The 27,735-nt window shown below is 36.4% G+C and overlaps 1 protein-coding gene across 6 annotated transcripts in view; it reads left to right on the top strand.

Moving 5' to 3' along the window:
- The window catches only part of LOC149556878 (transcription elongation factor SPT6-like), an 87,726-nt gene that overhangs the window by 38,060 nt on the left and 21,931 nt on the right, over positions 1 to 27,735 (top strand). Inside the window, exon 1 of one of the 6 annotated variants that reach the window (XM_089831495.1) lies at positions 15,603 to 15,636. The exons of the other annotated variants lie outside the window; for them this stretch is intronic. Coding sequence (XP_089687621.1) covers positions 15,618 to 15,636 — 19 coding nt within the window. The 5' untranslated portion in view covers positions 15,603 to 15,617. Of the gene's footprint in view, positions 1 to 15,602; positions 15,637 to 27,735 lie in introns of those variants that run through there. 6 annotated transcript variants of the gene reach the window in all.

The raw sequence follows: 27,735 nt of genomic DNA on the forward strand, positions 1-27,735 counted from the left end.
AAGTTTCCTTTGTCCCAATGAGTGTCTGAGTTTTTAATGCAAGTGTTTATTGGTTGAAATGATTGCCAAGTCGCGACTCTTTACAAAGTGAAATGTCTTCATGGGTTTTACTTGGTGATTGACAAAAGGAAAAGGAGTGCTCCAATGACCCACCATTTAAGAGGATTTTCACCTAGTGGCAAAGCTTAGGGTTCTTGGCACAGAGAAATGGATTTGGTGAAAAATAGTTTAGAGACTTTCTAGATAATGGATCGTAGGTGTATGGCCATTTGTCTGTAGACTTTTGCTAGCATCCTTCTTTGTTTGCCTACAAAATGTGAGTACTCAAGATCATGGAAGTGACTGTTGGAATATATTCCTCAAAGAAATGTGGTCTCAAGGTATGTAATGATTGCAAGGTATGCACATCCAGCTTGGTGGTATCTTCAGTTGCGATGCGTGTTTTGCTTCATCAGCTCCATTTCTTTTGCAGTGATTACAAGATATGCATATCTAGCTTGGTGGTATCTTCAGCCTTTTCCCCAATTCTTCAGTTGCAGTACACGTTTTGCTTCATTAGCTCCATTACTTTTCAATCTTGCATGTGTCCTTCAGCGTGGTTCAACATTGATTTCTATGCAGGATCCTTTTGCAGAGAGTGGAGAAACTTCTTTCTGTTATGGTTTTGAAAATCTGCCTTTGAGCATATTCTAAAAGATTTAATCATTTTGACAAGTGTCATCAAGCGGTAGCTTGTTTTTGCTCCCTGCTTCTATAAAGGGAATCATGGTTGATTGACAAAGGGGTTCTGAAGTTTTAAGTCTTCTGTACACAGAAGTAATGCTAAACCTTAAAGTCATGAATATAACTTATTTATTGCGAACATGTCATTTCTTTGGTAAATTGTAACCAGTTTGTGAAGTTAGAATACATTGTTACAAAGTTTTCTTCATGATTATACATTCAGGTTCATTTGAAGGCAATGCATCAAAGATGTTTTATGTTCATCTACTCAGTGTTCCCAGTTTGTATTATTTGTTTGCTACTTCCTTCCAAGGGAGGGATTAAATTGCTTTAACCAATTTGCAGTGATGTTGAGTGAATAATTTGGATCTGTGAGAAAAGTTTTCTAAGAAGATGAGCAGACCTGTTAATGTCAGGCATTAACAAAGCAAGATATATTGGTTATATTGTGTTTACTAATGGAATTCTGTTTGTGTTCTCTTGTTCGACTCCATGCCCTACGATTAGCACTGATCTATGCAGTGCTTAATTCATTTTCAAAACACCTTCATTCATCAAGTCAACTTTATGTTCCTGTTTGTAAGAGTAGATTTAGAATAGGTTTTATTCTCACGTGTTTATAAATTGCAGAAAATGTCAGAATAGAGCCAATTCCGAAGTAGGTTAAATAGGTGTTCTGAGGTATTCTACTGAGAGTCATCTACTAGAGGGCAATGTTCAGTGTTATTTGTTTTGAATTTGACAATATTGAAGAAGGGTCACCCCACAGGTCCTGTAGAGCCTGAAGAGTAGGAGGATTCGCTCATTTTTTGAGTAATCCTTGTCAATTGGTCACTGATCTTAGATACCTGTTGATATGAGAAGGCAAATCTTTAGGGTTATCTTAGTCATCAGTTGGAGGAACCAACAAACTGGCGACTCTGCTGGGGATAGAGATTTTTTTTTTCTTCATGTTATTCTAGAATCTTTGCTATCATTTGTCTAATTATTTATCCAGTTGAGTTAGCCCATCTGACTCACCAACAAACTGACGGCTTTTCTGGGGATAGAACATTGATATGTAATAGATTTTTTTTTTACTAGTCTGCAGAGAGTCTATGCCAAATTGATGTGTACAAAGAGTCAATAATGTAAATGAATCTGAAATTTATTTCAGATCTATAAATTGTTTAACCTGGATTTTTTTTTGAAGCAGCTCATTTGAAAGTATTTGTGTGGTTCTGCTATTCATAAAGAACCCAGGATAAAGATACACTTGAAATGGCTCCTAGCTGTTTGAAGTTTATTTCTCTGCAAGGGAGATGGTGACTCCGTGCAATCAGAACTTGCTATTTGAAGAAGTGCTTGAAATTTCTTGTCGAGAGACAAAGTGAAGAGCAGGCACAAGTTTCTTCCAAGTATTCCTCATTTGTTTATGCAAAATCATGTTCTTTATCAGGTGGAAAATGTCACCAAGCAAAGGATTGTTAGTGTTAGCTTTACATACTTCTTTGCTGCAAATTTTCAGCTGAGTGCCTTGTGAGAAGTATGTTGTATCTTTTGAATTTGTAACCACATAGTTGATTAGAGCTATCAGATTTGCACAATCCATCAGTGTTGTGATTTGTTTTCTGGATTTGATTGTGTGAAAAATTTTACATCAACATTTCGGATCACACTCCGCGATCCTCCTTCTCTTCTCTTGCATGCATCCTGATGATGGATCACGGAGTGTGATCCGAAACATTGATGTAATTTTTTTTTCGCACAATCAAATCCAGAAAACAAATCACAACACATAGTTGATGCCAAGAGGTTGTGAAGCATAATGAAAGATGTAGCATCAATGTAATGATCCCCATGTGGTTCTAGTAATGTAATGTCAAATCACCATTTTCAGTAATTACACAGAGAAGATTTTGTGTTTTAGAAAAGTATAACTCACTAAACTTTGGTTGTGTTTTGGGTTATCCAAATCCTTTTCCTCTTGAGCTAAAGAAGCATGTGTCTAATTATCAGGGGAGGGAAGACGAGTCTTGTAATTTCACTGAAGATTATTAGATTAGTGCAGAAATTGTGGCCATGAAATTGTTTGTGAGATCTCTAGAGGAGGATGCAATTGAGTGGTTTAGTAGCTTGTCCAAGAGAGTGTATCTTCTTGGGATAGCCTCAAGAGGCTTTTCTTGAATCAGTTTAGTTGGGAAATGTAGTACGAGTCCATCCAAGAGGCTGAAAATACATCATGTGTGCAATTGAATTATGAATTAGAAGATGAAACTAATTGTCAAAGTGAATATGCACTTCCTGCCCCAGCTTGTTTTCAGCATCGTACAGCCCCAAATCATGAATCTAAAAGCCTACATAATGTTGATCCTATGATGCATATTCCAGCTTTGTTAGACACTAAGAATGAATAAGGGAGAATCAAGATATTCATCATTCTCAAGATTCTTAGATGCTTTGACTAAGATACTTAATGGTTTTAGATCTCTGGAAGATTGCATCCATTGACTTATTTTTGCAAGCCTATGATCCCTGTTCATAAATTGGTCTAGAAGTTTAAAACCAACAGGTTTTATCGATCTATTGAATTGGATTGACATGGTTGAAATTGTTGGATCTGAATTTGCAGATAATTTGAGAACTCATAATGCTTCTAAAAATGTTGCCATTCATGAACGTAGGTTAATGTTTCATCTGAAAATGAAGTGTGTAACAAACAAGAGCATCTTATGCCTAAGGTTGTATATCACATACATGAGAACAATGTTTGTAATGAGCTAAATGATTATGTGCATTTGAAAATGATGAGAATGAGGATCTGAATGCTTCATGTGACCAAACAATGGAAGAGCAATTATCTTCACATTGTCATAACACCGATAATCATGAGTTAGAAGCTGAAGTAGCAAATAATGATGCACTCATCAATGATGAGGATGTAGGAAATGTTTATGATCATTATGTACTGAATGAATGTGCAATTGGATTATCAATTAGAAGATGAAACTAATTGTCAAAGTGAAGATACACTTTCTGCCCCAGCTTGCTCTCAGCATCGTACAGCCCCAAATCATGAATCTAAAAGGCTACATAATGTTGATCCTATGATGCATATTCAAGCTTTGTTAGACACAAGGATGAGTAAGGGAGAATCAAGATATTCATCATTCTCAAGATCCTTAGATGCTTTGACTAAGATACTTCATGATTTTAGATCTCTGGAAGATTGCATGCATTGACTTGTTTTTGCAAGCCTATGATCATTGTTCATAAATTGGTCTAGAAGTTTCAAACCAACAGGTTTTATCAATCTATTGAGTTGGATTGATATGGTTGATATTGTTGGATATGAATTTGCAGATAAAATGAAAACTCATAATGTTGGTAAAAATGTTGCCATTCATGAACATAGGTTAATGTTTTGTCTGAAAATGAAGTGTGTAACAAAGAAGAGCATCTTATGCCTAAGGTTGTATATCATATATGAGAACAATGTTTGCAATCAGCTAAACGATAATGTGCATTTGAAAATGATGAGAATGAATGATCTGAATGCTTCATGTGACCAAACAATGGAAGAGCAATTATCTTCACATTGTCATAACACCAATAATCATGATTTAGAAGCTGAAAGTAGCAAATAATGGTGCACTCATCAATGATGAGAATGTAGGAAAGGTTTATGATCATTATGTAGTGAATGGATGTGCAATTGAATTATGAATTAGAAGATGAAACTAATTGTCAAAGTGTGCCCCAGCTTACTTTTGCAGTCATGACAATCCAAATGTTAATAAACATGAGCATAGTGAAAGTTTGCATCCTATGTCAAACCATGATTGTGATTTTAAGAAGGTTAATAGAGATTCAATCTTTTGGATTGTGAGAAATAATGGTGAAGTCTCTGAGTTTTCAGATTTAAAGACTCCCAAAGATAGTCTTGCAGACCTTTCTTTACAATCAGATAGGAGAATTAGAAGAAAAGGAGGCATCAAGATTTCCTAGAGATGGGGAGACTTAGGTCTCCAGTACTGGTACGGGTATTGGTATGGCTATTTTTAAAAATAAGGAGACGGGGTAATTGGAGACAGCAAACTTTTTATCATATAATATATATATATAATTTCCAATAAATATCATAGATTGATGCCATAGTGCTTTGAGAACAAGAATACTGGAAAATTTTAAGAATGAACATTAAAACCAAAGGCAAATGCTTAAGACTAATAGTAATGTTGTTTACTTATTAAATATTGTGTCATATAGAGTCAAATAGTTCAGATCAAATTGCACATCTCATTTCTGAGTATCACATATGATCATATCAATAATCAGACTAATAATTTCTGAGATTATCATTACATATTGAAATTTGAAATTAAAAAATATTCAGTTTGGTGCTAAATTACTGATATGCAAACAAAACTCAGAATTGTAAACAAAAATAAAAAAAATCTATCTAGTATCATCTACTGTAAACAATGTCTCCGGTTAGGGCTTCATCTCAGTCCAAATGGAGAGTGGTCAGACATCCAAATGCTTAAATGGACAGTCAAAATAAAATATTTTGTTTTTAATTTGCCTTTTTCTCAAGAGATCCACAGGAGACTTCTAATTTTGTGGTCGGAGACTTCGCGAGACTTTGACATGATGTCTCGAGGCATTTTTGAAGACTTTGGAGACTCGAGAAGTCTTTGAGACATGTCTCGGAGGGGAGGATGCATCTCCAAGTAACACTGGGAGGCATGTTCACTTAATAGTGAACAAAGTTTGAACTTGCTGACTATTGAAAATCAAAGATATACGCACAAATCTCAGCCTTTGTGTTCTTCTTGCATTGACTTTGACAATGAAGCTGAGTTTTGTGGTTCCAGTATGGTACATATTTTCCTGATTTTCATTTTACACACGAAACAATCAGCTTACAGGATGACTATGCACATGAAGTTGACAGATTGTTTAATTTTGATGGTGCTTTTTATGACGAGTATAAAGTTGTATATGCTGATGTTAGATTTTTTATAGTGTAAGGGCAACTGATGAAAATGAAGTATATTGCAAAGAATTCTCAGTCAAAAGTTTCCAATTTAGATCTGTATAAGTTCTCATTCTCTTACTTAGATAACCTTATTTTTGATTTTTGTGAGGACAATGATGCTTAAGGTGAATCATAAATTAGTTGACATTTTTGAATTAGAAGTAATGGATGGCTTTGTTGACTAGGGAGTGTAGATGATACAAGTTTTCTATAGTTTCAAGGTTTTGAAGTCAACAATGATGAATAGGCTTGGGTTGTGAAGAACACTCATGCCAGCAGCTTGATTTTGAATTACACAAAGTGCTTGTCTATGAACCTTTTTCTTTTCATACACATTATGGTTTGCATTGGATGCTTGATTTACAAGTGAGTTCTTATGATCAATTCATTTATGGTTTGAAAACTAACTATCAGAGTGAGCTTAATAATACCATCTATGGAGGAAAGTATCAATGGTTTTTTCAGCTTGATGGCGATTGAGTAGAATGTGGCAGTGAATTTGATAGTGTTGAATGTTTGATTGAACCTAATTTTTCTTTATTCAATGAATGAAACATGTATATCTCACATACCAACTAATCCTTTCAAATTATGCCCGACTTCCAATTAAATGGTAACAATAAGTATACCGATGTTGTGTAATGGATTGGTGAAAGATGACAACGAGTTTGATCAGATAGATGTGAGTGGTAACTTTAGATTGCCCTTAGTGCAAGGTGATTAGAATTTTGTTTTTGACAAAGGAAAGTTGAGGTCTTCATTTTTTTGGTGGCCTTGGACCATCAACTTTGGTTTGATTTTCAAACAAGAACAGTAAAGGGTAGGTATAACGTATTTGCTTTGTCGTCCAATGGAATAAAACGCTTAGTTTGCCCCCCAGAGATTTCTGGATCCAGGGGTTAGTTTTCAACTAGCCAACTAGCCATCTACAACTAGAGCCATTGTTTGAGTTGCTTTTCACAACTATATTAGTGTTAGGGTTTTTAGGTTTGTATGCCATTAGTTTTAATTTTAATTTTTTTGGCGGCATTTTCTTTGATGTTGTTGACCTATTGTCTTGGTTAAGACTTTTAAAATGCTATTTGCAAGGGTTTATGTCTCACATGATGACTGACCCCTTCCATTTCTCATCATGCAATCAGTTGCATTTATCCTATAAGATGTAATTATAAAGTTTTTGCTTGAGTTTTGACCTAGCATTATCCCTTTGTGCAATAACTTAAGCCTCAAATGCATACATGTGCTTTAAATAATTTTAGGTCATAGTGCATTGGGCCTTGCTTACCAATGCATTGAATAAAGAAAAATTAGGTTCAATGAAACATTCAACACTATCAAATTCACTGCCACATGCTACTCAATCACCATCAAGCTGAAAGAAACATTGATACTTTCCTACATAGATGGTATTATTAGGCTCAATTTGATAGTTTTCAAACCATAAATGAACTGATCATAAGAACTCACTTGTAAATCAAGCATCTAATGCAAACCATAATGCGTATGAAAAGAAAAAGGTTCATAGACAAGCACTTCGTGTAAGAAATGGTAACAATAAGTATATCGATGTTGTGTAATGGATTGGTAAAGGATGACAACGAGTTTGATTAGATAGATGTGAGTGGTAACTTTAGATTGGCCTCAATGCAAGGTGATTAGAATTTTGTTTTCGACAAAGGAAAGTTGAGGTCTTCATTTTTTTGGTGGTCTTGGACCATCAACTTTGGTTTGATTTTCAAACAAGAACAGTAAAGGGTAGGTATAATTTATTGCTTTGTCATCCAATGGAATAAAACGCTTAGTCTGCCCCCTAGAGATTTCTAGATCCAGGTGTTAGTTTTTAACTAGCCAACTAGCCATCTACAACTAGAGCCATTGTTGGAGTTGTTTTTTGCAACTATATTAGTGTTAGGATTTTCAAGTTTGTATGCCTTTAGTTTTAGTTTTAGCATTTTCTTTGATGTTGTTGACCTATTGTCCTGGTTAAGACTTTTAAAATGCTATTTTCAAGGTTGTATGTCTCGCATGATGATTGACCCCTTCCATTTCTCATCATGCAATCAGTTGCATTTATCCAATAAGATGTAATTATAAAGTTTTTGCTTGAGTTTTGACCTAACAGTACCCCTTTGTGCAATAACTTAAGCCTCAAATGCATGCATGCGCATTAAATAATTTTAAGTCATAACGCATTGGGCCTTGCTTACCAATGCATTGAAGTCATTTTTATGTCTCCTTGACCTCGTGAGTTCGTTGTATTTGAGACCAATTGCCACTTGTGTGTCTATTATGTTTTCTCGTTGGCTTGTTGAGGCTTTCAAATTGCTTCAATGAGACACTGAGTTTCTTTTGTACGTAGGTGTTCACTTTTGTTTTGAGCTCGGGAGCTTAGTGAAGCATTTGAGTTCCCTTAGGGTGCGGTCCCATGGAGGGGGGCTTCCAAAAAAAATTCAGCGAGTACTCTAGAGATATTTTAGGATTATTTTAAAGTGGGAGGTCCCATGAATTTTGTATTGGAATTATTCTTAAAAAGTTTAAGCCCCATAATTTATGGAAGCGGGTGGTCTCATTATTATTATTTTTTAACATATTCAATTTACTCACTAAATAAATAAATATGTTAAAAATTTTTATTGATAAAAGTTGAAAATTGGTATATGATTAAGTGGCACAAGAAAAGCCTAAGCTGGTGGGGCAATTTTTAGCCCGCCATCTTTTCCACCCGCTTAAATCTTCACCCTAAAAAGTAGGGGCTCCTACATTTAAGGAGAAGATTCCAATTAATCCGTAGCAACCTTATTTTTGGTTTCATAGGACCACCCACTCCACAAAAATAGATCCTACAGTCCCCCTCACCCTTAGTGTGTTGCCGAGTATGATACAGAGGTTGTTGAGAACAAATGAGTGTGGCAACTCGTTGAATTTTTTTCAATGTTTCAATGAGCAAGCAAGTTAAACAACAAATATTAAGGTTGGGCTTGCTCGTTGACTTGTTATGATGTGTCACTTCTCTTGTAGAGTTGTCGAGCTTTTAAATATGTTGAGGTGTACATCCACATGATTAAGGTTCGGTAAAATTTGGCAACTCAGTCGCTTGTCAAGGTCCCTAAAGTGTAATGGGCCACTGGCGAGCTAAAGTGAAAAGTTGATATGCATGGTGGGCCTAAGGTGTTTAAATTGATTCACTAAGAAGATTGTTAAAGGTTTCTTGGTTGTTCAATTATTTGCAAATTGTGACATGACAAATGAAATGAGGATACTTGTGGTTGCATGTTGACTTGTTGAGAACTTCCAACTATTCCAATGAGTTAATGAGTATGCAGTGGAAGAAAGTTTAAAAGGGGCACATTTACTCATTAGGAAGTTTCTCTTCCTACCAAGCTCCCAAGTATGTTGAGGAACATAGTGTCAATCCAACGAGGTAGAGTTTAGCAAAATGATGGCTTACAACAAGTGGACGAATGAAGAAACAAAGATGAAAGGTAGGACTGCTCGTTGGCGTAGTAAGATCTTTTATATTCCCCAACGAGCTTTTGAGTACCTAAGTAATGTGTAGGTGTCAGTGTACATAAGCAAGAGTCTAATGAAAGATGTATGCACTATGACTCGTCAAGATCTTCAAAGCACTCCATGGAGTTGATGAGTTAGGAAGTTATGCTTACTTGGTGGGCCCGAAATGATAATAGTTTATTTATGAGCTGCCGAGCTTGTTAGGGATGATGATAATGAGACACTATTGTAATACATATTGGATGAAAGTTGGGTTTATTCTTGGCTCGTTGGGAAGTTTCATTTGTCCCAATTAGATCCCAAGTTTGCTATGCAAGTTTTGATTGGTTGAAATGATTGCCAAGTCAGCATCTGTTTCCAAAGTGATGTCTTCACACGTTTTACTTGGTGGCTCGACAAAAGGAAAAGTTAATGCTCTAATAAGCCATTGAGTAAGGGGCTTTTCGGCCAGTGGGAAAGCTTAGGGTTTTTGGCACACAAATGGATTTGGTGAAAAATAGTTTTAGATACTTTGCCAACATACTCCTTTGTTTGCCTACAAAATGTGAAACACAAACCAAGCATGTGACTGTTGGATTTAATTTCTCAAAGAAATGTGGTCTCAAGGTATGCAATGATTGCAAGGTATGCACATCTAGCTTGGCGGTTTCATCAACCCTTTTCATTGATTCTTCAGTTGTAGTATATGTTTTGCTTCATTAGCTCCACTACCTTTCTATTTTGCATTCATCCTTTAGTGTGGTTAAACATTGTTTTCTGTGAAGGAGAGTTTTATAGAGACTGGAGAAGCTTCTTTCTGTTATGGTTTTGAAAAGATGCCTTTGGGCATATTCTAAAAGATGTAATCATTTTGACAAGTCTCATCAACCGGTAGCTTGTTTTTGCACTTTGCCTTTATAGAGAGAATTATGGTTGATTGGCAAAGGGGTTTTAAAGTCTCAAGTCTTTTGTACATATAAGTAATGCTGAATCTGAAAGTCCTGAGTAGAACTTGTTTATTGTTAACATGTGATTTCATTGACAAGTTGTAACTAGTTCATGAAATTAGTATATATTGTTCTAGAGTTTTCTTCATGATTGTACATTTAGTTTCATTTGAAGGCAAAACATCAAAGATGTCTTAGTTCATGTACGATATTTGTGATTAGTTTAAAATGTTTGCTGCTTCCTTCCAAGGAAGGGACTAAATTTCCTTAAACAATTTGTAGTGATGTTGAGTGAATAGTTTGGATTTGTAGGATGAATTTTGTAATAAGATGAGCAAACCTATTAATGTCAAGCATTAACAAAGCAAGATCTACTAGTTATATTTTGTTTACTAATGGAATCATGTTTGACTCCAGGGCCTAGGATAAGCACTGATCTATGCAAGGCATTATTCATTTTCAGAACAAATTCATTCATCAAATCATCTTTACTTTCTTGTTTGTAAGAGTAGATTCAGAATATGTTTTCCTCTTAGGTGTTTCTAAATTGCATAAGGCGTCGGAGTAGTGCCAATTCTGAAGTGTGTTCCATAGGTGTTTTGACGTAATCTATTGCAAGTCATCTATTAGAGGGTAATGCCCAATGTTATTTGTTTTGAATTTGACAACATTGCATAAGGGTCAGCTCGAGGTCCTACAGATCTTGAAGAGAAGAATTTGCTCATTTCTTTAGTACTTGTCAATTGGCCACTAATCTTAGATACTTGTGGATAAGAGAAGGCAAATCTTTAGGGTTATTGTTGATGTGAGTTTAATTCCACTACAACATGAAAAATCAAATACCCAGTGTTTTGAGATGAAACATCAAGTAGTCAATCCTCTATTGATATAAGGTCATCTCTCATGCTAAGCTTGTAATGTAAGATCATGAAATGACTTTAAGGTTCCTTGTTAATTGTGGACTTAACTTAGTTTTATGATGTGGTATGCTAGTTATCACAAAGGGACTTATGCTATTCATTCAATGGATATCAACTCTTTCTCTTATAGATTTGGCTTTATAACGTGCAATTAAAATATAGTTTTGATCTTCAAACCTTTTTACTATAACTCAAACTCAAATTGGCTGGCTTCTACTCCTAACTGTGAATGCAAGGAATCCTGGATGACTTGGACTCTACTAGATGTAATCTTGCCAGCGACTCCACCTGCCTAGTGCAAGCTTCTAAGGAACACTCGAATGATTTTCAAATCAATATCTACTCTCCAATCCCATTAAATGGATGCAAACTAAAGCTTCAACATCAATTGAAGCTAAGTACATCTAATCATAGGCTTACCACACAAGGCTCTCCAACCATCAGGAAGAGCCTAGTGGCTTGGATTTGTTTGAGTCATGCAAATAAACATCAACAACAACTTCCATTAAACTGAACTACTTAAACATGAAAAGAAATCTACTCCAAGTGAAAGATTAAGGAAACCATGGAACACTTCAAAGCAATATTAAGTAATTCACAATGAAAAACCAACAATGAACTAACAATTACTTTGAAAAGCATTATAGCAATCAAGTCTCTCCCTTAGCTAATCTATTCTACTCTCCTACACTAATAGCTCTCTCCTACTCTAATCTCCCGAGTTCATGAATCACAAATGAAAAGGCCTTGGCCTTTTAGAGTAGTTCCAATACAACGAAGGACCAAGATTGATTCAAGATCAAGGGCTGAATTTCTTCCCACAAATCCTAGTTAGGGTTGCCAAACTTACAACCAATTACATGAAGTCATCGATTCATGGGCTAATAAGAAAATTACAAAGGTTTTTTCAACCAATGAGAAAATAGGACACTCGACATGTGATTGACTGTGCTTGAAATTGAAAATTTCTAATTAGAGGAGACAAACAATTGCTACCTCATCATCCTTGTCCTGTGCTTGGAGTCTTGGCTTGTAGAAGGTATTTGTTCAAATTGCAATTATGTTATGCTCGATTGTTAGATAGTATCTCTCAACATTTGATATTTTTGCCATCCTTCGAAATTTCCTCATGGAATTAACTTGAATCTTCATGAACCTATGAACTTGATCTTTCTTGATTCTCCTGGAATATGTCTTCATGTAGCTGGATCTCTTGTGATTTTGTGAATTTCCTTTGGATTTCAATCTAAATTTGCAAGTTCAGAGCTTGAACATCAATCTTTCCTTCTTACTTGAGTCCTTGGGCTTGGGCCACCTTCTTGTAGCATCTACTTGATTCTCCTTTTGAAATCTCAAGCTCAGTCTTGACATGATCTTCATCTTTCACCTTTCAAAACAAAAAAGAAAGCTTCATTAATTTCACGGAAGAAAATTGAAAATAAATTCACATAAATATGAATAAAATGGATTTCTCTTATTCAAGACTGAAGCCTTTCAATCTTCTTGAAATGATCAATGGCTTGGGTATTTCAATTTCTAGAGAATTGGAAGAAAGGTTCTTGTGTGGAAATCCTAAGGCAAGAAGATTTCCATGGTGGGAATCCTCTAGTCAAAGGATTTCCACCAAGCATGATAAAAAAAATTCATCCCAATTTCAGTTACTTAGCGTTAAAATTGCTTTCTTCTACAACTTTTCAATTTACCCATTTGATTTGTCTTTCATTTTGCATGAGGAAAATAAGGCCAAAGGGAAAGGGGGAAATTCAAAGTTGAGAGGATTAGTGTAGTGGAAAACCTCTGGAGAGAGGATTTCCATGGTGGGAATCCTCTAGTCAGACGATTTCCACCAAACATGATTTAGCTTCCTCTTTAGCAATTCCCTTATTATCAATCAATTTCGCCTCAACTCATAATTCTGCACCTCTTACACTTGCTTGGAGTCAATTTCGACAAAAAGTAACAAGGGAGAAAATTTTGGTGTGAGAGGATTAATGTGGTGGAAATCCTCTAGAGAGAGGATATCTACCAAACACGATTTATCATTTTCCTTTAATTATTTCAACCTTTCTCTTGTTATATCATTAAATCTCTTCTTGTAGCATCCTTTCATCTCCAACTCTTGATTAGAATTAAAAAAAAATGAAAGGGGTGGAATTCTTGACATGGGAGGAATCTGTGGGTGGAAATCATAAGCTCAGAGGATTTCCACCAAGTTAACTTAGTGCTTCATTGCCTTACATCTTTGCAAAACTTTATCGTTGCCAATCAATTTCACTTCAACTCAACATTCCTCACCTCTAACACTTGTTTGAAATCCATTTTGGTGCAAAGTGAAAAGAGAGAATTTGGGTTTGAGAGGATTAAGGTGGTGGGAATCCTTTTGCTGGAGGATTTTCACCAAGCATGATTTCCTTGAAATACCATTATCAAAACTTATCCCATTTTTTACCTCTTCATGACAAATTTCGCTTCATTTTCCCTCTTGATGTTGGATTCACGCCTTAGACCCAATACTCAACTTGAGTTCTTAAGAGGGCAGTGGAAGTTTAGGCTTAAGAGGATCCTTTGGAGAGAGAATTTCCCTAGTGGGATTCCTCCGGTTAGAAATTCCCATGAAACATGATTTTGCCACTTAGATGCCCAAAATTCGCTATCTCGTACCTCTCATGCTATTCATTTTCAAGTTGCTATGCCTTGGTATGATTTTGGATCGATTTTGAGCTAATGAGAAGGGTGGAAATCCTAATGAGAGAACTTCTAGGGTGGGATTCTCCGGTTAGAGGATTTCCTCCATACATGATTGCGACAATTATCCTTCAGAAAATTACCATTTTGCCTTTTCTTCATCATTTTAACATTGGATCAATCAGATTGCTACCTTAGTAAGGACCTCTCGCAACTAAAAATGCACCTACGTCTCTTTGTCCTAGGCAAAAATCTTGAAGTTTTGGGGAGAAATTATAGCTGGTGGAAATCCTCTGATTAGAGGATTTCCACAGGGGAAATCCCGTGATTAGAGGATTTCCACTAATTTCTAAATTTGCGCACAATCCTTCTCCCATCTCCCATGCATGTAAACCTTTCTCACCTGGACCAAAACTATACCCTTCCACTGAACTAGGCTATGAAAATAGCACAAAAGGACATCAAAACCCTCAAACAAATGCAAAAAAATATTACATCCTAGCAAGCCAAAATTGCTCAAACTCGCCCTTGAACTTGGAGACTTTAAAATGTTGCCAACTAAAACCACCTAAGTGATAGGATTAATGAGACATAAATAACGATTACATGCAAAGATAACCAATATCAAAAAATAATGAATCGAACAAAAGAGAACACAAGACACTAAGATTCAACGTGGTTCACCCAATCCTTGGGCTACGTCCACAAAACAATGAGTCCAATATTCTTATTATCTAGTGATTACAACCCGATTACAATCCATAATCCCTTACAACTCAATATTGCCGCAAGAAGCTACTATCTCATCATACAAAATTAAAATCCCCAACCTTAAGCCTTTTTATACAAGATTTTGCCGCTTACAAAATTAGGACTAGAATAAGGCGACCAATAGAAAACATATAACTCCTAACACCTTTAACAATATTAAATTCATTTTGGGTTCTCGATTCCGTGCTTTATCATGACAGGGAGCGCTCCTGGGGCCACTAATCCCAGGACCCCGCAAGGGGTGCTACCCCTTGATCCCGCCTAGGGTGCTGCCCTAGGAACCCGCAAGGGGCATTGCCCCTTTACTACTAGAGCTTGGGGGTGCTGACCCAATTTCCCCTTAGTAAAACTTGGGGGGAAACCACGCCGAATAAAGTGGGGAAAATTAACCTCTGAGTCTTTTAGGCTCCACATCACAACACTAAGACGACGACTCCTACTCGCTAAAGCAAAAAGAGGGGTCCCCATTTCTAATGGGCGATGGTGTGAAACCCTCACAACAGTTATCTTAGTCATTAGTTGGAGGAACCACCATTGAGTATGAAGTAAAGATGTGAAGAAACTAATTGTGGTGGGAAGTGTTTTTAAGGCAGCAATTTGTTTTAAGATTTAAAAGGGGGGATAGCCTTGATTCAAGCTTGTTTAGGAGGCAATGTTCATTTTGTGAAGTATTATTGAGTTTATATTTTGGTTGGTGCTCAAACTGAGGTTGGTACCTAAGCTGATTGGAATTGGTGCTTTGCGGAGAGTTGGTGCTTGCTAATGTAATCTGGGTTGGTGCCTATTTTGTTAATGAAAGCTATTGTATTTGTAGGTTTTTAATTTGAGGGATTTCCACAAGAAATTTGGTGTTTGCCCCATGACGGTTGCTTTCTTTATGATTTTAAAGTTCAATCTGAAATGGTGATTCACTGTTCCTTGCTCAGCATTTCCCGTGTTCTCTTCACAGGATACTTCAATCATTGATGTAAAACAAAAACATCTTTTTGCAACTCCCTATCACTGTTAGCAGCAAAGTCCACCCATGAACCTAAAAGATCTCAGCAATAGTGCTTTGATACAATGGTACTTTCAGCACATGGTATGTAGATTTCCTACTCTAGGGTATGAAATTAATTGGATAAGCTAAATTGCAATTAAAACTATAACTTTTAGTGCAAACCTTGCACACATAAACACATGATTTTTCAAAATGACAAATATAAAATGAGATTAAGTACCCTGCTCTCACAAACTTTTGAAAGTACAGAAACAACAAATAAAAATTGAGATTAAAGTATACCTTTGGCTGTGTGAAATGTTTTTTTTTATTCGAAGGTTTAATGTGTTATGTAGTGTTAGTCCAAAGTCCTAAATAAACCTACAAACACATTAACAAAAAAGTATTGCCTATTTTGGTATCTTCACCATAAAGAAACACATCAAACATAAGCTTTGTTGCTGGTGGTCTTCATCATAATGAAACCCATTTAACAAAAAAGTAATGATTTTTTAGGTATTTTCATCACAAAGGAACATGCTAAACATAAGCCATGTTGCTGGTGCTTCATCGTTAAGAAATCCATTGGAAATAAACTGTGTTGCTAGTTTGTACTTTGTAGGCGTTGTATTTGCACTTAATTTATGCCTAGTTTTGATCCCATGTTGGTTTAGGTGGGGCTTTTGCTAGGGCATGCCATTTCTCAATGGCTTCCTTGTAGGTATACTTTAATTTTTTTGACATATTTCACATAATCCAAAATGGATCCATTGTATTTTGAAGAATGTTTTTACATTTTTAATGCTTTTTTGAAGTAATAAATTAAGATTGAAATCTATGCTAAAGAAATTGTCAATAAAGAGTTTAGCTAGAGCTTATTTGGCCATTTTCCCATCCCATAACCCTAACATTTCCCAAAGGTAAGTGGATATATGACAATACTTTCCTATTTGATTGTGAGTTGAATCAACCATTTGGCATTCCAACAAAGTGCAGTTCATCTAACTTTACATATGTTGGATTGAGGAAGGGAGAGCCCTGTATTAAATAATAGAGAATTTTGTTTTCTCTATTAAGTCTTCTACCCTTTGGGTTTCTCCCACACACACCTTGCTCATCTTCAAATGAGCAATTGGGGTGGGGTATAAATCGATGTTCCACCAAATTTCTTGATGGGGTGGTATAGGGACATGGGGACCAAGTGTAAGTTTGGGAACAACCAATGTAGCACTAGTACTGGGGTACGTCGGGGCGCCAAGACGAGTTTTTGGGATGTGGGGAAAATGGGCCTCATTTTCGGGATGACAACAGGACATCGACAAGGGGAGGATGGGGCAGGGAGGGGTGTTATATAGTATACATATAGAACTTGAAATGCTAGTTATGAAATGATGTTTCAACAGAACATACCAAATTAAAATGCTTGAACATAGAAAAATTGCAACATGAAGTAGAACCACTGAACATTCAACATAGTGACATATTACATACCCAAATAGTAACATTCAAAAATCAAAATTCAAATAGAAATTCAAGTACCAATCCCAATGGTGGCATGGTTGTGGAATGGTGGAGCTGGGGGTACTTGGGTACTGAAGTACCTAGTGCGGGGACATCTCGAGGATGGGTACTTCGAGATTTGGGAGGGGGTGCGAGTCCCTGTGTTGCATTGGGGACAACATATACATATATGGTAGTTGGAAAATGAATCTTTCAAATGAGATATTGGCAAATTTGAAATTGTAAATGCTAAATACTAAAATACTTGAATATCAAATATCAAATACTAAAATACTTAAACTATACTAAATTTTGACAATGAAAATGTCAAATTGGAGAATAATGGTGTATAGTCTTATAAAGTAAGCACTTACTTTGTGTGTTTTTTGGGGCCTTTTTAGCCCTCGTTAGTGTGTTTCTTATATTTGGATCTCACATTGCACTTAATTGACATTTATTATATCAAGATCCTTTTTTTTTCTGTGATCTTGCTCAAACTCTAAGTTGGCTCTAATCACTATGCACATTTTCCCATTTATCCGTCCATTTACCCAATTCTCTTTTTCTTTTTTACCCCCTTTTAGTCCTTATACTTGATTTTTGAGCTTATCCTTTTGTTTTCCCCAAAATTTCATACGCTCCTCGGATCCCATATTATTTACCTCAGAATTAACCCTTCTAGGTACAAGTCACTATGACCTACACGTGCATATGTTGCACTTAAGGTGATGAATACCTATGCATTTTAAATTCTTTAAATTTCGGGGCTTGACGCAAACCATTTCCCTTTTCCTGCACAATGGAGTCGGTCCTTGCAAAAATTGATCGCAAAATCACTATGAAAGGAGGCCATAAAGGTAGGAGATCTACATCCATTCTTCTTTCTTACATTCAAGCATATTAAACATTTGTACGTGATCTGGGCCTATCTATTTAATAAGTGAGGACATCCTATATTCTACATGCTTACGTTCAACATACAATTCAAGTATGTATACATCTTTGTAGATATAAGTTATTTGGATCCATCCACAAGAGTTTGACAAGAAAGGTAATACTTGCATTTTATCTTGTTTTACATACTTATTTCATTTCAAGGTTAATTCCTCAACGGGGACTTCCAAGGCAAGTGCCTTTCCCCCAACAATTTTGCCCTTTTCTTGTCTGCTGGTGCAGGTGTAGATATGGATTTAGGAGGGTAGATCCAAAGGTGCAGTTACAGTTATAGCCCCGAAACCTCAGAGTTAGCCCTCTAGGGTATAAGTTACCTCAAGTTCAACCTATAACGTTATAGGTCACCTCATGTTCGACTTGTTCCTGTAGCTTTCATATTTTCATAGCAGAAAGGTTCAACTCTCAGGTTTCTAGATTTTTGTTCATTTCTTGTTTCAGTACAGTCTGATAGGGTTTCTACAGATCTGTAGTGGCGTCCTCTACTAACCTTCAAGGTGAGTGCATCTTTCCTCTCCTTTCATAACTGCTTACTTTGATACACTAGATATGTTATCTTGCTGTTTATCATTGAATGAGTGTGTACTTTGCTTTCCTTGCATATATTTCACATCTCTTTCTGTAGACTTATAGGGTAAACATAAAGGCCCCAAAAGAGATCCTAGAATTAACATCACCAAAAGACCTAGATCATGTATTAGTACCCCTTCATCTATTTGGGTTATGCTAATCAAATTTAAGCCTTTTGGGGGGTCACATTTTAGGACCCCCTTTCAAATGTATGGTGGTGAAGTGGCAATCTATCATTAACAACCATTTCACCCTATGTAGATGGTATATCCAAGATATCATAAAAATGATTACAATGACATGAAAATATCAAAATCTAGTGAAGAGAGGTCTCTAATCATCTCAAAGTTCATCATCCAAATTACCCTCAAATTCGTAACTGGAACTATAAGACTCAACATGATCACGCTCCGTGAAATTAATACAAACTAGTTTTGGCTTTGTAATTTTGCCATCCTCATTAATTTGTGATGCCTCATTTGGCTCTATATCCGATCATGGTGTTGGATTCTCTTTATACACAAGTTTCTTATGGTCTACCTGATGTAAAACATTGTATAGCCACACGCTTCTTTTCTCTCCTAGAGATAAGTCTCTTCCTCATAGAGAGTGAATTGCTATAAGTAGATCAATTCGTTAGAGCAATTGAACAATTAGCAACTTGAGATATCAATCGAATGGTTAGAGTGGTTGTCAAAGAATGCAATCCATTGTAGTTACACTACAAGATTTGATTCTCCTATGCCATAATTGCCATATCCATCTTGGCCATTTTAGAATAACCCCTAGGAGTGGAAAGTTTGGTCCATTCAATGAAAACCTTGATAGGCCTTTACATAATCATACATATTCTTGATGGCCCTAAAAAATCTTGCCTTTACCGTGTAACTCTTACCGAGCCCATGCTTGTACCACTTGGGATTCAATTCATAGGCAACCATCTACGAGGGAGTGTTGAGCTTCTTCCATCTCCAATGAATGATTGGCTGAATGTGCTCATTGTAGAATGATAGTGTGGGGTCCTCTTGCATGGTAGCCCCCACTTTGTCATGCATAAAATCAAAGAACTCATACACCTCTACAAGGTGCATCAACATCCCCTTTCGATTGCCTTGGACAATTGGAGTAATAATGGTGACTATATATTTTGCTATGCTACCCCGAGTTTCCAAGATGGGGGATGACAAAACGGATTTTTGAGACTTTTTTTTGACAAAATAGGGGTTGACTAGAGAGAGAGAGAAGTCTGAATTTTCAAATATATTCATGAATCTTAGAAATTCATAACCTTGTAACATTCATCATAGCATAATTCAAAATTGTCAAGTTGAATCATTATAGAATAGGAATTAAATGAGAGAATGAAAAGTATCATAGATTCATATCATAATCATATCTCAAAATACGCAAAAGGCTGCAAGTTTCAAGTTAAATAAAATGAAAAGTTAAAACTTAATGTATCATATCATAAATTCATATATCAAATTCAAGATTTAATTATTGTTTCACCAATGTATCAACTATTAGTGATCATATAATATGATATAGCAAAACACTCTTAAGTTTGAAATGTCAAATTCAGAACACCTCTTCCTAAACCCTATTTGCAAACTATCTCTACTGTGCATCCAAACCTTGTAGCTTGTGTCTCAATAGAAATGAATAGAAAATAAAAAATCTCAAATATGATTAGTTATAATGTTACAAAGTTAACATATAATACGTAGTAATGTTATTTTATTATTTCTTAACCCTTATCCGCGTGGGGCTTGCAAATGACCATAAACAATTGTAATTTATTAATAATTTTTTTGTTAATGGCATTTTGGCTGTCAAAAACCTCAAGCCGTCCTCGAGACGGTTGGGGGATGGCTCGGTTGTCCCTAGCTGTCCCCATGACAGTCAACACCCATATGAAACCTGTTGACCGTTTCTTAAGTTTTTGGAAAGGGTTCCCAATTTTTGAGCTAATTGGATATGGCTTGGAAATGTCCTCAACTTTCCCCTTGTCCTCAAAATTGTCCCCGTTTTTGAAACCAGGGGTTTAGGGGTGGAGACATGTTTCCTAGTAACATATATTTCACATCACTCCGAAAGCGTCACTTAATTAATTGTATTCTTCACCCTTCTTCCTTGCTTTGTTCTGGATTTGGCCCCTTGGTTCCATTGTGCCGTCATAATATGACTTGCAAGGACTCTTGCAACTCAATCATTCTCTCCAATGGAAAAAAATAGGATGCATATCTGGTTTCATTTGAAGTGTGGTAGTTGTAAATAAATATCTGCACATCTCTAGCATCACTAATGAAAATATAGCTTTTGATTTTCCAATTCTTGAACTTTCAACTTTAACCTAAACCTAACTTCTATTTCTACTTGTAGCTAGGAACGAAAAGAAGTATGGATGAACTTGGACTCTAGTAGAAGCAATCTTGTTAGTGACTCCACCCACCTAGTGCAAGCTTTTGAGGTATATTCAAATGATTTTCAAATGAATATCTCCTCTTGAGTCCCATGAATGGATGCAAATGAAAGATTGAATATCAGTTGAAGTTGAGTACAATCTTTAGCTCACCACACAAGACACACTTACAATCAGCAAGAGGCTAGTGGCCTAGTTTTATTTGAATCTTGCAAGCAAGCACCCACAATTTTTTTTTATTCAACTAAATTATTTCTAAACAACATGAAAGGAAATCTATTACAAGGGAGGGATTGAAGAAACCATGCAACACTTCAAAGCAATATTAAGTAATTCGCCATAAAAACCAACAATTAATCATTAATCGCTTTAATAGCATTTTGGCAACAATTTCAATAAGTCTGCCCCTTAGCCAACCTATTTCTACTTCTAGCTCTCTAATGCTTCTACAATTTAACTTTCTAGCCCCTTACAAATGAGAAGGTCTTGGCCTTTTACAACTGTTCAATTACAATGAAGGACCAAGATTGATTCAAGATCAAGGACCAAGATTTACACCTATAAACCCTAATTAGGGCTGCCAAACTGTCAACTAGTTATGTCATGTCCCCAAATTTTAATGTAATAATTAAATTAATTAAATGGTCCCAGAATTTAAATAATTTAACAAAAGGACCTTTAATTAGTTACTTTAATTAATTAATATGGTGCCCAAGTTAATAATATTTGTATTTGTGGTTTCGATAGATTTAGTATATCTTAGAGTCTCTTTATTATAATTGTTTCCATAGGTAGGTGTCACTGTCAGCTATCTTTGTAAACCCTCAGAAAGACTCTTTGAAGGGTATTTAATCACAACATGTAGGTAGTAGTTGGTAGGCGATTTGGATTATTTCTTTGTATTGCAAATTCCTGTTGGAATTCTCTGTTGTTTGCCATTTCGGAAGTGAAAGATCTTCCCTACTTGGCTTTGACAGTTTCGGTGGGAATCAACCCTCACCCTATTCCCTCTGTATTTCTTGGCTCAGATCTGGCAGATCAGAGCATCATTGTTGTTCACAAGTCATATAATTTCTAGAATATATTTGTGTTTAGATTACATTAATTCCTGAGTTTGTTTTGTGTATTAGCAAGCGGGTATTTGGTCTATCTTAGACATTATTTCTACTTCCGTCCATGACCGTGCGGTCCAATTACCAAACTACCCAACTCATTACAGTATGGACACCCCTACTCACTGTACGATATCAAGTCAATCACCGTATGGCCTCCAAGATCATCATTGTACAATTATCCTCATCACCTCTTTTGTATACCGTACGGCCTTGAGGTCTCACTCAACTGCATCGTATTACCTTCTAGACCTATTGTACGGCTAGCTTAACCCAACCACAAGACTATTTCCCCCTCTCATATGGCCTATTCTTGGTCTCATCGTACGGTCTCTCACTGCATCGAATGAATCCCTTACTGTTTGTTGTATGAATGCCCTACTGCAAGGTCAGAACATTACAGTGGTATCAGAGCAATTGCCTTTGGGTCGAGATCCACTTCGGATCGCTTGCCCCTTTGAGTCGAGATTTCCTTCGGATCGAGACTCCCTTTGGACCGAGTTTCCCTTCGGATCGAGTTCCCCTTCGGGTCAAGAATCCCTTTGGATCAAGTTCCCCTTCGAATCTAGATTGTCTTGAGTAGAGATCCCCTTCGGGACGAGATTGCCTTTGGGCCACAATCACTTTCAGGCTGAGTTCACCTTTAGAACATTACAGTGGTATCGAAGCAATTGCCATTGGGTCGAAATCCCCTTCGGATCGCTTGCCCCTTCGGGTCAAGTTCCCCTTTGGATCGAGACTTCCTTCGGGTTGAGATTCCCTTTGGATTGAGTTCCCCTTTAGATCAAGTTCCCCTTTGGGTCGAGACTCCCTTCGGACCGAGTTTCTCTTTGGACCAAGTTCCCCTTCGCGTCGAGTGCCCCTTCAGATCGAGTTCACCTTTGGATCGAGATTCCCTTCGGACCGAGTTTCCCTTTAGATCAAGTTCCCCTTTGGGTCAAGATACCCTATGGATTGAGGTCCCCTTTGCATCAAGATTGCCTTGAGCAAAGATCCGCTTTGGGACAAGATTGCCTTCGGGCCGCGATCGGCTTTAGGCTGAGTTTGCCTTTAGAACATGACAAGTTACATAAAGGCATACTCTGTGGGCAATAAGAAAATTGCATTATATTTGATAGCCAATGAAAAAATTGTATGCTTGGCATAATATGATTGATGTTCTTGAAACTTGATTTCCTGATTGGTAGAAGACAACTAGGTGCCACCTCATCATCCTAATCTTGTAGACTTCATCAATTTTTTTTATGATGGGAAGATATCTCTTGATACTCAACATTGTTAAGCTCTTCAACATGATAGCATATGCCAAAATTGCTTCATGTTTCAACTCTTCTTCATCTTTAGGAATTTTTTAGATTGTTATGATTTGAACGTGCACTAGTAAACTTGAATTTTCATCTTGCCTTGAATTTATCGAAGTGGTAAAGTCTTCATGAAGCTTGGATCCTTCAAAACAAACTTGGATTTCCGGAGGACAAGTTGGTGATAAATCTCTTTCACTTGTGGATTTTGATTTCCTTTAACTCTATTGTAATCTGGACCTGAATTTGCATTTTGATTACTTGACTTGAATTTGCCCTTCGATGATTTTGATGTTGAATCTTCCTTCTCATTTGAAGTCTTGAAGGAGCTGTCTCTCTTGAAATCCGGAGCTTGAACCACTTTCTTGCATCCACTTGAAGTCCCAAATTTCCATCTCTCACCCTCCTATCTTCTCCCCTTAACAACTCACCTTGAAAACAAAAAGAAAATCCATTAAGCTCTCAAAATTGATAAACAAAAGGAAGGAAATTTAAAGAGTTTACGTAATCTTCATAATTTTCTGAGACTTTAAACTAGATTTTGCTTGTCTTCATCCAATCTGAAATTAAATTTCACCAAAAAGACAAGCCCGTTGTCATGAAATATGCCTAGTTTTTTATTCTCACCCCCTCCACCCCCCACCATTTTAAGGAAACCTGCCCCTATGTTCCTAGAAATGCTGCTCTCTTATGTTCCCAAATATAAGCCAACTTGCTGCCTCTATAAGATATTTCGCTGCCCTCTTAGGTAGAAAGGCAATGTTTAAAATGAATCCATCTTGACTCCATTATATAGGCTTCAAGGTCTTGAAAAGGCACAATTTTCGATGCTGGCCCACTTAGCTACAATTAGCCAATGAAAAGTTTCTGTTTAATTTTTTTTCCAGGCTGACTTGATAGAAGGATAACAAAGGTGATGTTTGTTTATTAACACAGTGAAATTGCACCTTCCTCCCTTTGATCGATTCCCCTCCCAACATTGGCTGAATTTCGGTATGGAATAGGATAAAATATCCTTGTGGGACCTTCCCTCAAGGAATTCCCTTAATTTTGTTCAAACTCTAGCATTCAATGTCCCTTGTCAACTCTTATCACTCTCATTGTTTTCTGCCTTTTCACTTGTTTGGAGACTAAGGACAATACTTTTAGTGTCAATAACCCAAAGCAGATAGCTATGAAGCCAAGATTGAACCCATCAGCTGGCGGAAATTAAGGGTCATAGAGGATTGTGGAATCCTCTTAAGTAGGCAAAATCTGCTAGGCCTTGAGGATTCTTCTCTTGCCTTTCTTCAAGCCTTTTCCATCTCTTTCTTGGCAAGGTGGAAATTGAGGAGTTGGGAGGATTTTGCACTTTTCGATTCCAACCTCATTCACTTTCAAGCCTCTTTCACCCTCAAACTTCAAATCGAGACATTCTGATCATGCTAACGATAAAATCTTGAGTAGGGGGCGGATTCCAGCCCTACCAAGGATTTTCATATTTTTAAAATTATACTAAACCGAATTTAATTCTGTTTATCCGTAATTCAATAATTACTTCAAAATTTGACCTTTCACCATTCCATTTGCATCATGCCTTTATCAAAAAGACTGAATGCTTGAGTTTTTGAGGGTGGAAATTTGGCTCCTTGGAGGATTTTCCCTCTCTCTACCTAATATTCTGCCATCACACATCTTCCAAATTTGCCCACTCCATTTTTTTTTTACGAAGTCTTAGTTTGATACTTATGCCCCTCTATTAGTCCAGTGGTATTTCACCCAAATTTCTTAATTTTGTACAAGGGTGAAAATCTTGTACGAAAGTAGAGAGGATTCTTTCTTGCCACCCTTAGAGGATTTCCCTCTTCCTCACTAAGTTTCTGCCAATAAAATTTGCCTATTATAACTTGTTGAATCAGTCCATCTTTCATTTCGTTAAGTCATTTTGCATGTTAGAAGGGGGAAAGCATCAATGCCTAAAGCCCTACATTTAAGGTGGAAATCAGGAGTGCACGAGGATTGCCAGAGCTTTTATTTCTTTATCTGATTTTCAGCAACATTTAGTAATTCATCTCACTTTGTTTCATCGTTGGATTCATGGCTTCATCTTCTAATTACTGAACTCATATTACACGTATCAGGAATGTGGAATTGTGTAAGTTTGGGGAGGGCGGCAATCTGGATGTAGAGAAGATTTTATCCTCAAGGGTAGGCAGATTTTATCCTGGCCTCAAAATAACTCCTCATGTAACCTGTAGCCTCCTACACTTAGTAAACTATGCCATTCTCGTAGACTCCTCAAGGTGAGCATGTATTCTTGCTCAAGCTTAAATTTAGGGTCCCTATTAGTTGTGAACTCTCACCCTTCTCCCAAACTCCATCAAATTCCTGCTAAGGCCTGGGGACTCAAAGTTGTTGCTAGCTGAAACCTCGAAGACCATCTTCACCTATAACTCAAGTGAAAAGAAGGGGGTTCCAATTTGTAGTGGGGCGATGGTGTGAAAACCTCACAACACTTTCACACTTTTTCCTCGAATGTGGAGCTAGACATTAAATTTAGTATTGTGCCAAAAATTTTGAGTTCACAAAAGTTGCAATTCCATAGCTTGTGCTGCAATTGTCCCTAGACTGCTTGGTAATTTTGTTTCAGCTTTTTGAGAGGAGACTTAAGATCACAAGGAGCCCTAGTATATGTAAAGGGGCATTCTATATTTCTATCTGCACTTACCATGGAACTAGTTTGGGCTTTAGGTTTAGCCTTATTGTCACTCGCAACCTTAGGTGCATACTCAGAATCAATAGTTTCATAGTGCACCGCTGCCTCAATTTTAATTTTACAAATATATAATTCTACAATTTTCAGCCTAGTTAGGCAAATTTGCAAATAAAGTTTAAATTCCGGTGTTGGATTGTGATGAGAATATTAACAACAAACCACTAACATTGCAATGAATCAACGAATATGTATTTGTAGCCATGTTAATGAAATCATGATTTAAGACTAATCTGAAAATTAAATCTTACAAAAAAAACAAAAAAATTGAAAAAAGTCATAGAACCTACCTTGGGCTTGCAACATCCCTCCAACTTGGTCTCTCTACTTCCACTTCTAGCCCCTCACTCGTCTTGCACTTGCATCACCTCAATAACACTCATTTATTCACTCTCTTGCACTTCTTCAACCAACCTGTTAAAATGAAATTGTTATGGTAAATTGAAGTTGTTCTAGTTGTATTAAATAGAGGAGATGAAAACTCCTTATATAGATTTACAAAGACGATGTTTCCAAAAGAAACAATTGTGAACTAATAACAAAAATAGAAACCATCTAATAAACTAAAGACTAACTAAGATGACCATTAAAGAAACATTAGAATATTCTTATACCCTCTTTTAATGGTCATTGACTATTGTCTTTTGGTCGCAAATTCTTCAAGACATTTTGCTACTGTTGGGACCCCCCTTGGACATGCAAAATGTAAATGACCAAGAAGCCAAAGTCTGTCTAAAACATAACAAAGAAGGGTGCCCTCTTCTTTAGAATTCTTTGCAAAAAGAGATGAGCTTGCCACTGACTCCGTCATTTAGATAAGTTTGCCACTAACCCTCTTAGAATCAACAAAATTTCAGACTAGAAATCATCACAAAACATTCAACCTGATGTTGGATAACAAACATTGAGAACAACTAGCACGATTTTGAGGAAAACTTGATAAACCCTCAAAACTTTGTAGATGAGCATGATGCCCCAAAACAAACTGCAAAAAACCACAATTTTTTAGGGGGAAATTTGAAGAAAACCCAACACAATGCTTGAGGTGAAAAATCAATGAAAACTAAACAAAATCCAACTTCATTTTTGAGGAAAAATAGTAAAACCCAACATATAATTTATGAGGAAACAATTATAAACCCACCAGATAAATTTTGAAGAGAAAATATTAAACCTGCAAAGGAATCCCACAACTTTTTGAATTATAGAATCAGAAATTTTTTGAGGGAAAATTCATCAAATATTTTTTTAAGGGAAAAAATTTATGAAAACCCATAAATTTTTCTTGAGGGAAAAATTATGAAAACTGATCAAGAAAATACTCATGTGATAAAACACGAGACTTCGCATGTTAAAATAACACATGCAAGTACATGTAAGAAAATGCACATGCAAGCAACATGCAAGAAAATGCAACTCACATGCAATCTTAAAAAATGAGAGACTCTTGCTGAAACCAAGAAATTGCATGATCAAAAACGATTTTCAGCAAAAATTTTCAAAGACGAACCACAAAATTTTCATAAGAACTCTTACGTTTTTTCTTTCATAAAATCAAAAAATAAATTTTGGAAAAAACTCTATCAAAATAGG

This window comes from Cupressus sempervirens, chromosome 5, assembly GCF_028749045.1.
Source record: "Cupressus sempervirens isolate cs-2001-9-10 chromosome 5, ASM2874904v1, whole genome shotgun sequence".
Taxonomy (NCBI): domain Eukaryota; kingdom Viridiplantae; phylum Streptophyta; class Pinopsida; order Cupressales; family Cupressaceae; genus Cupressus; species Cupressus sempervirens.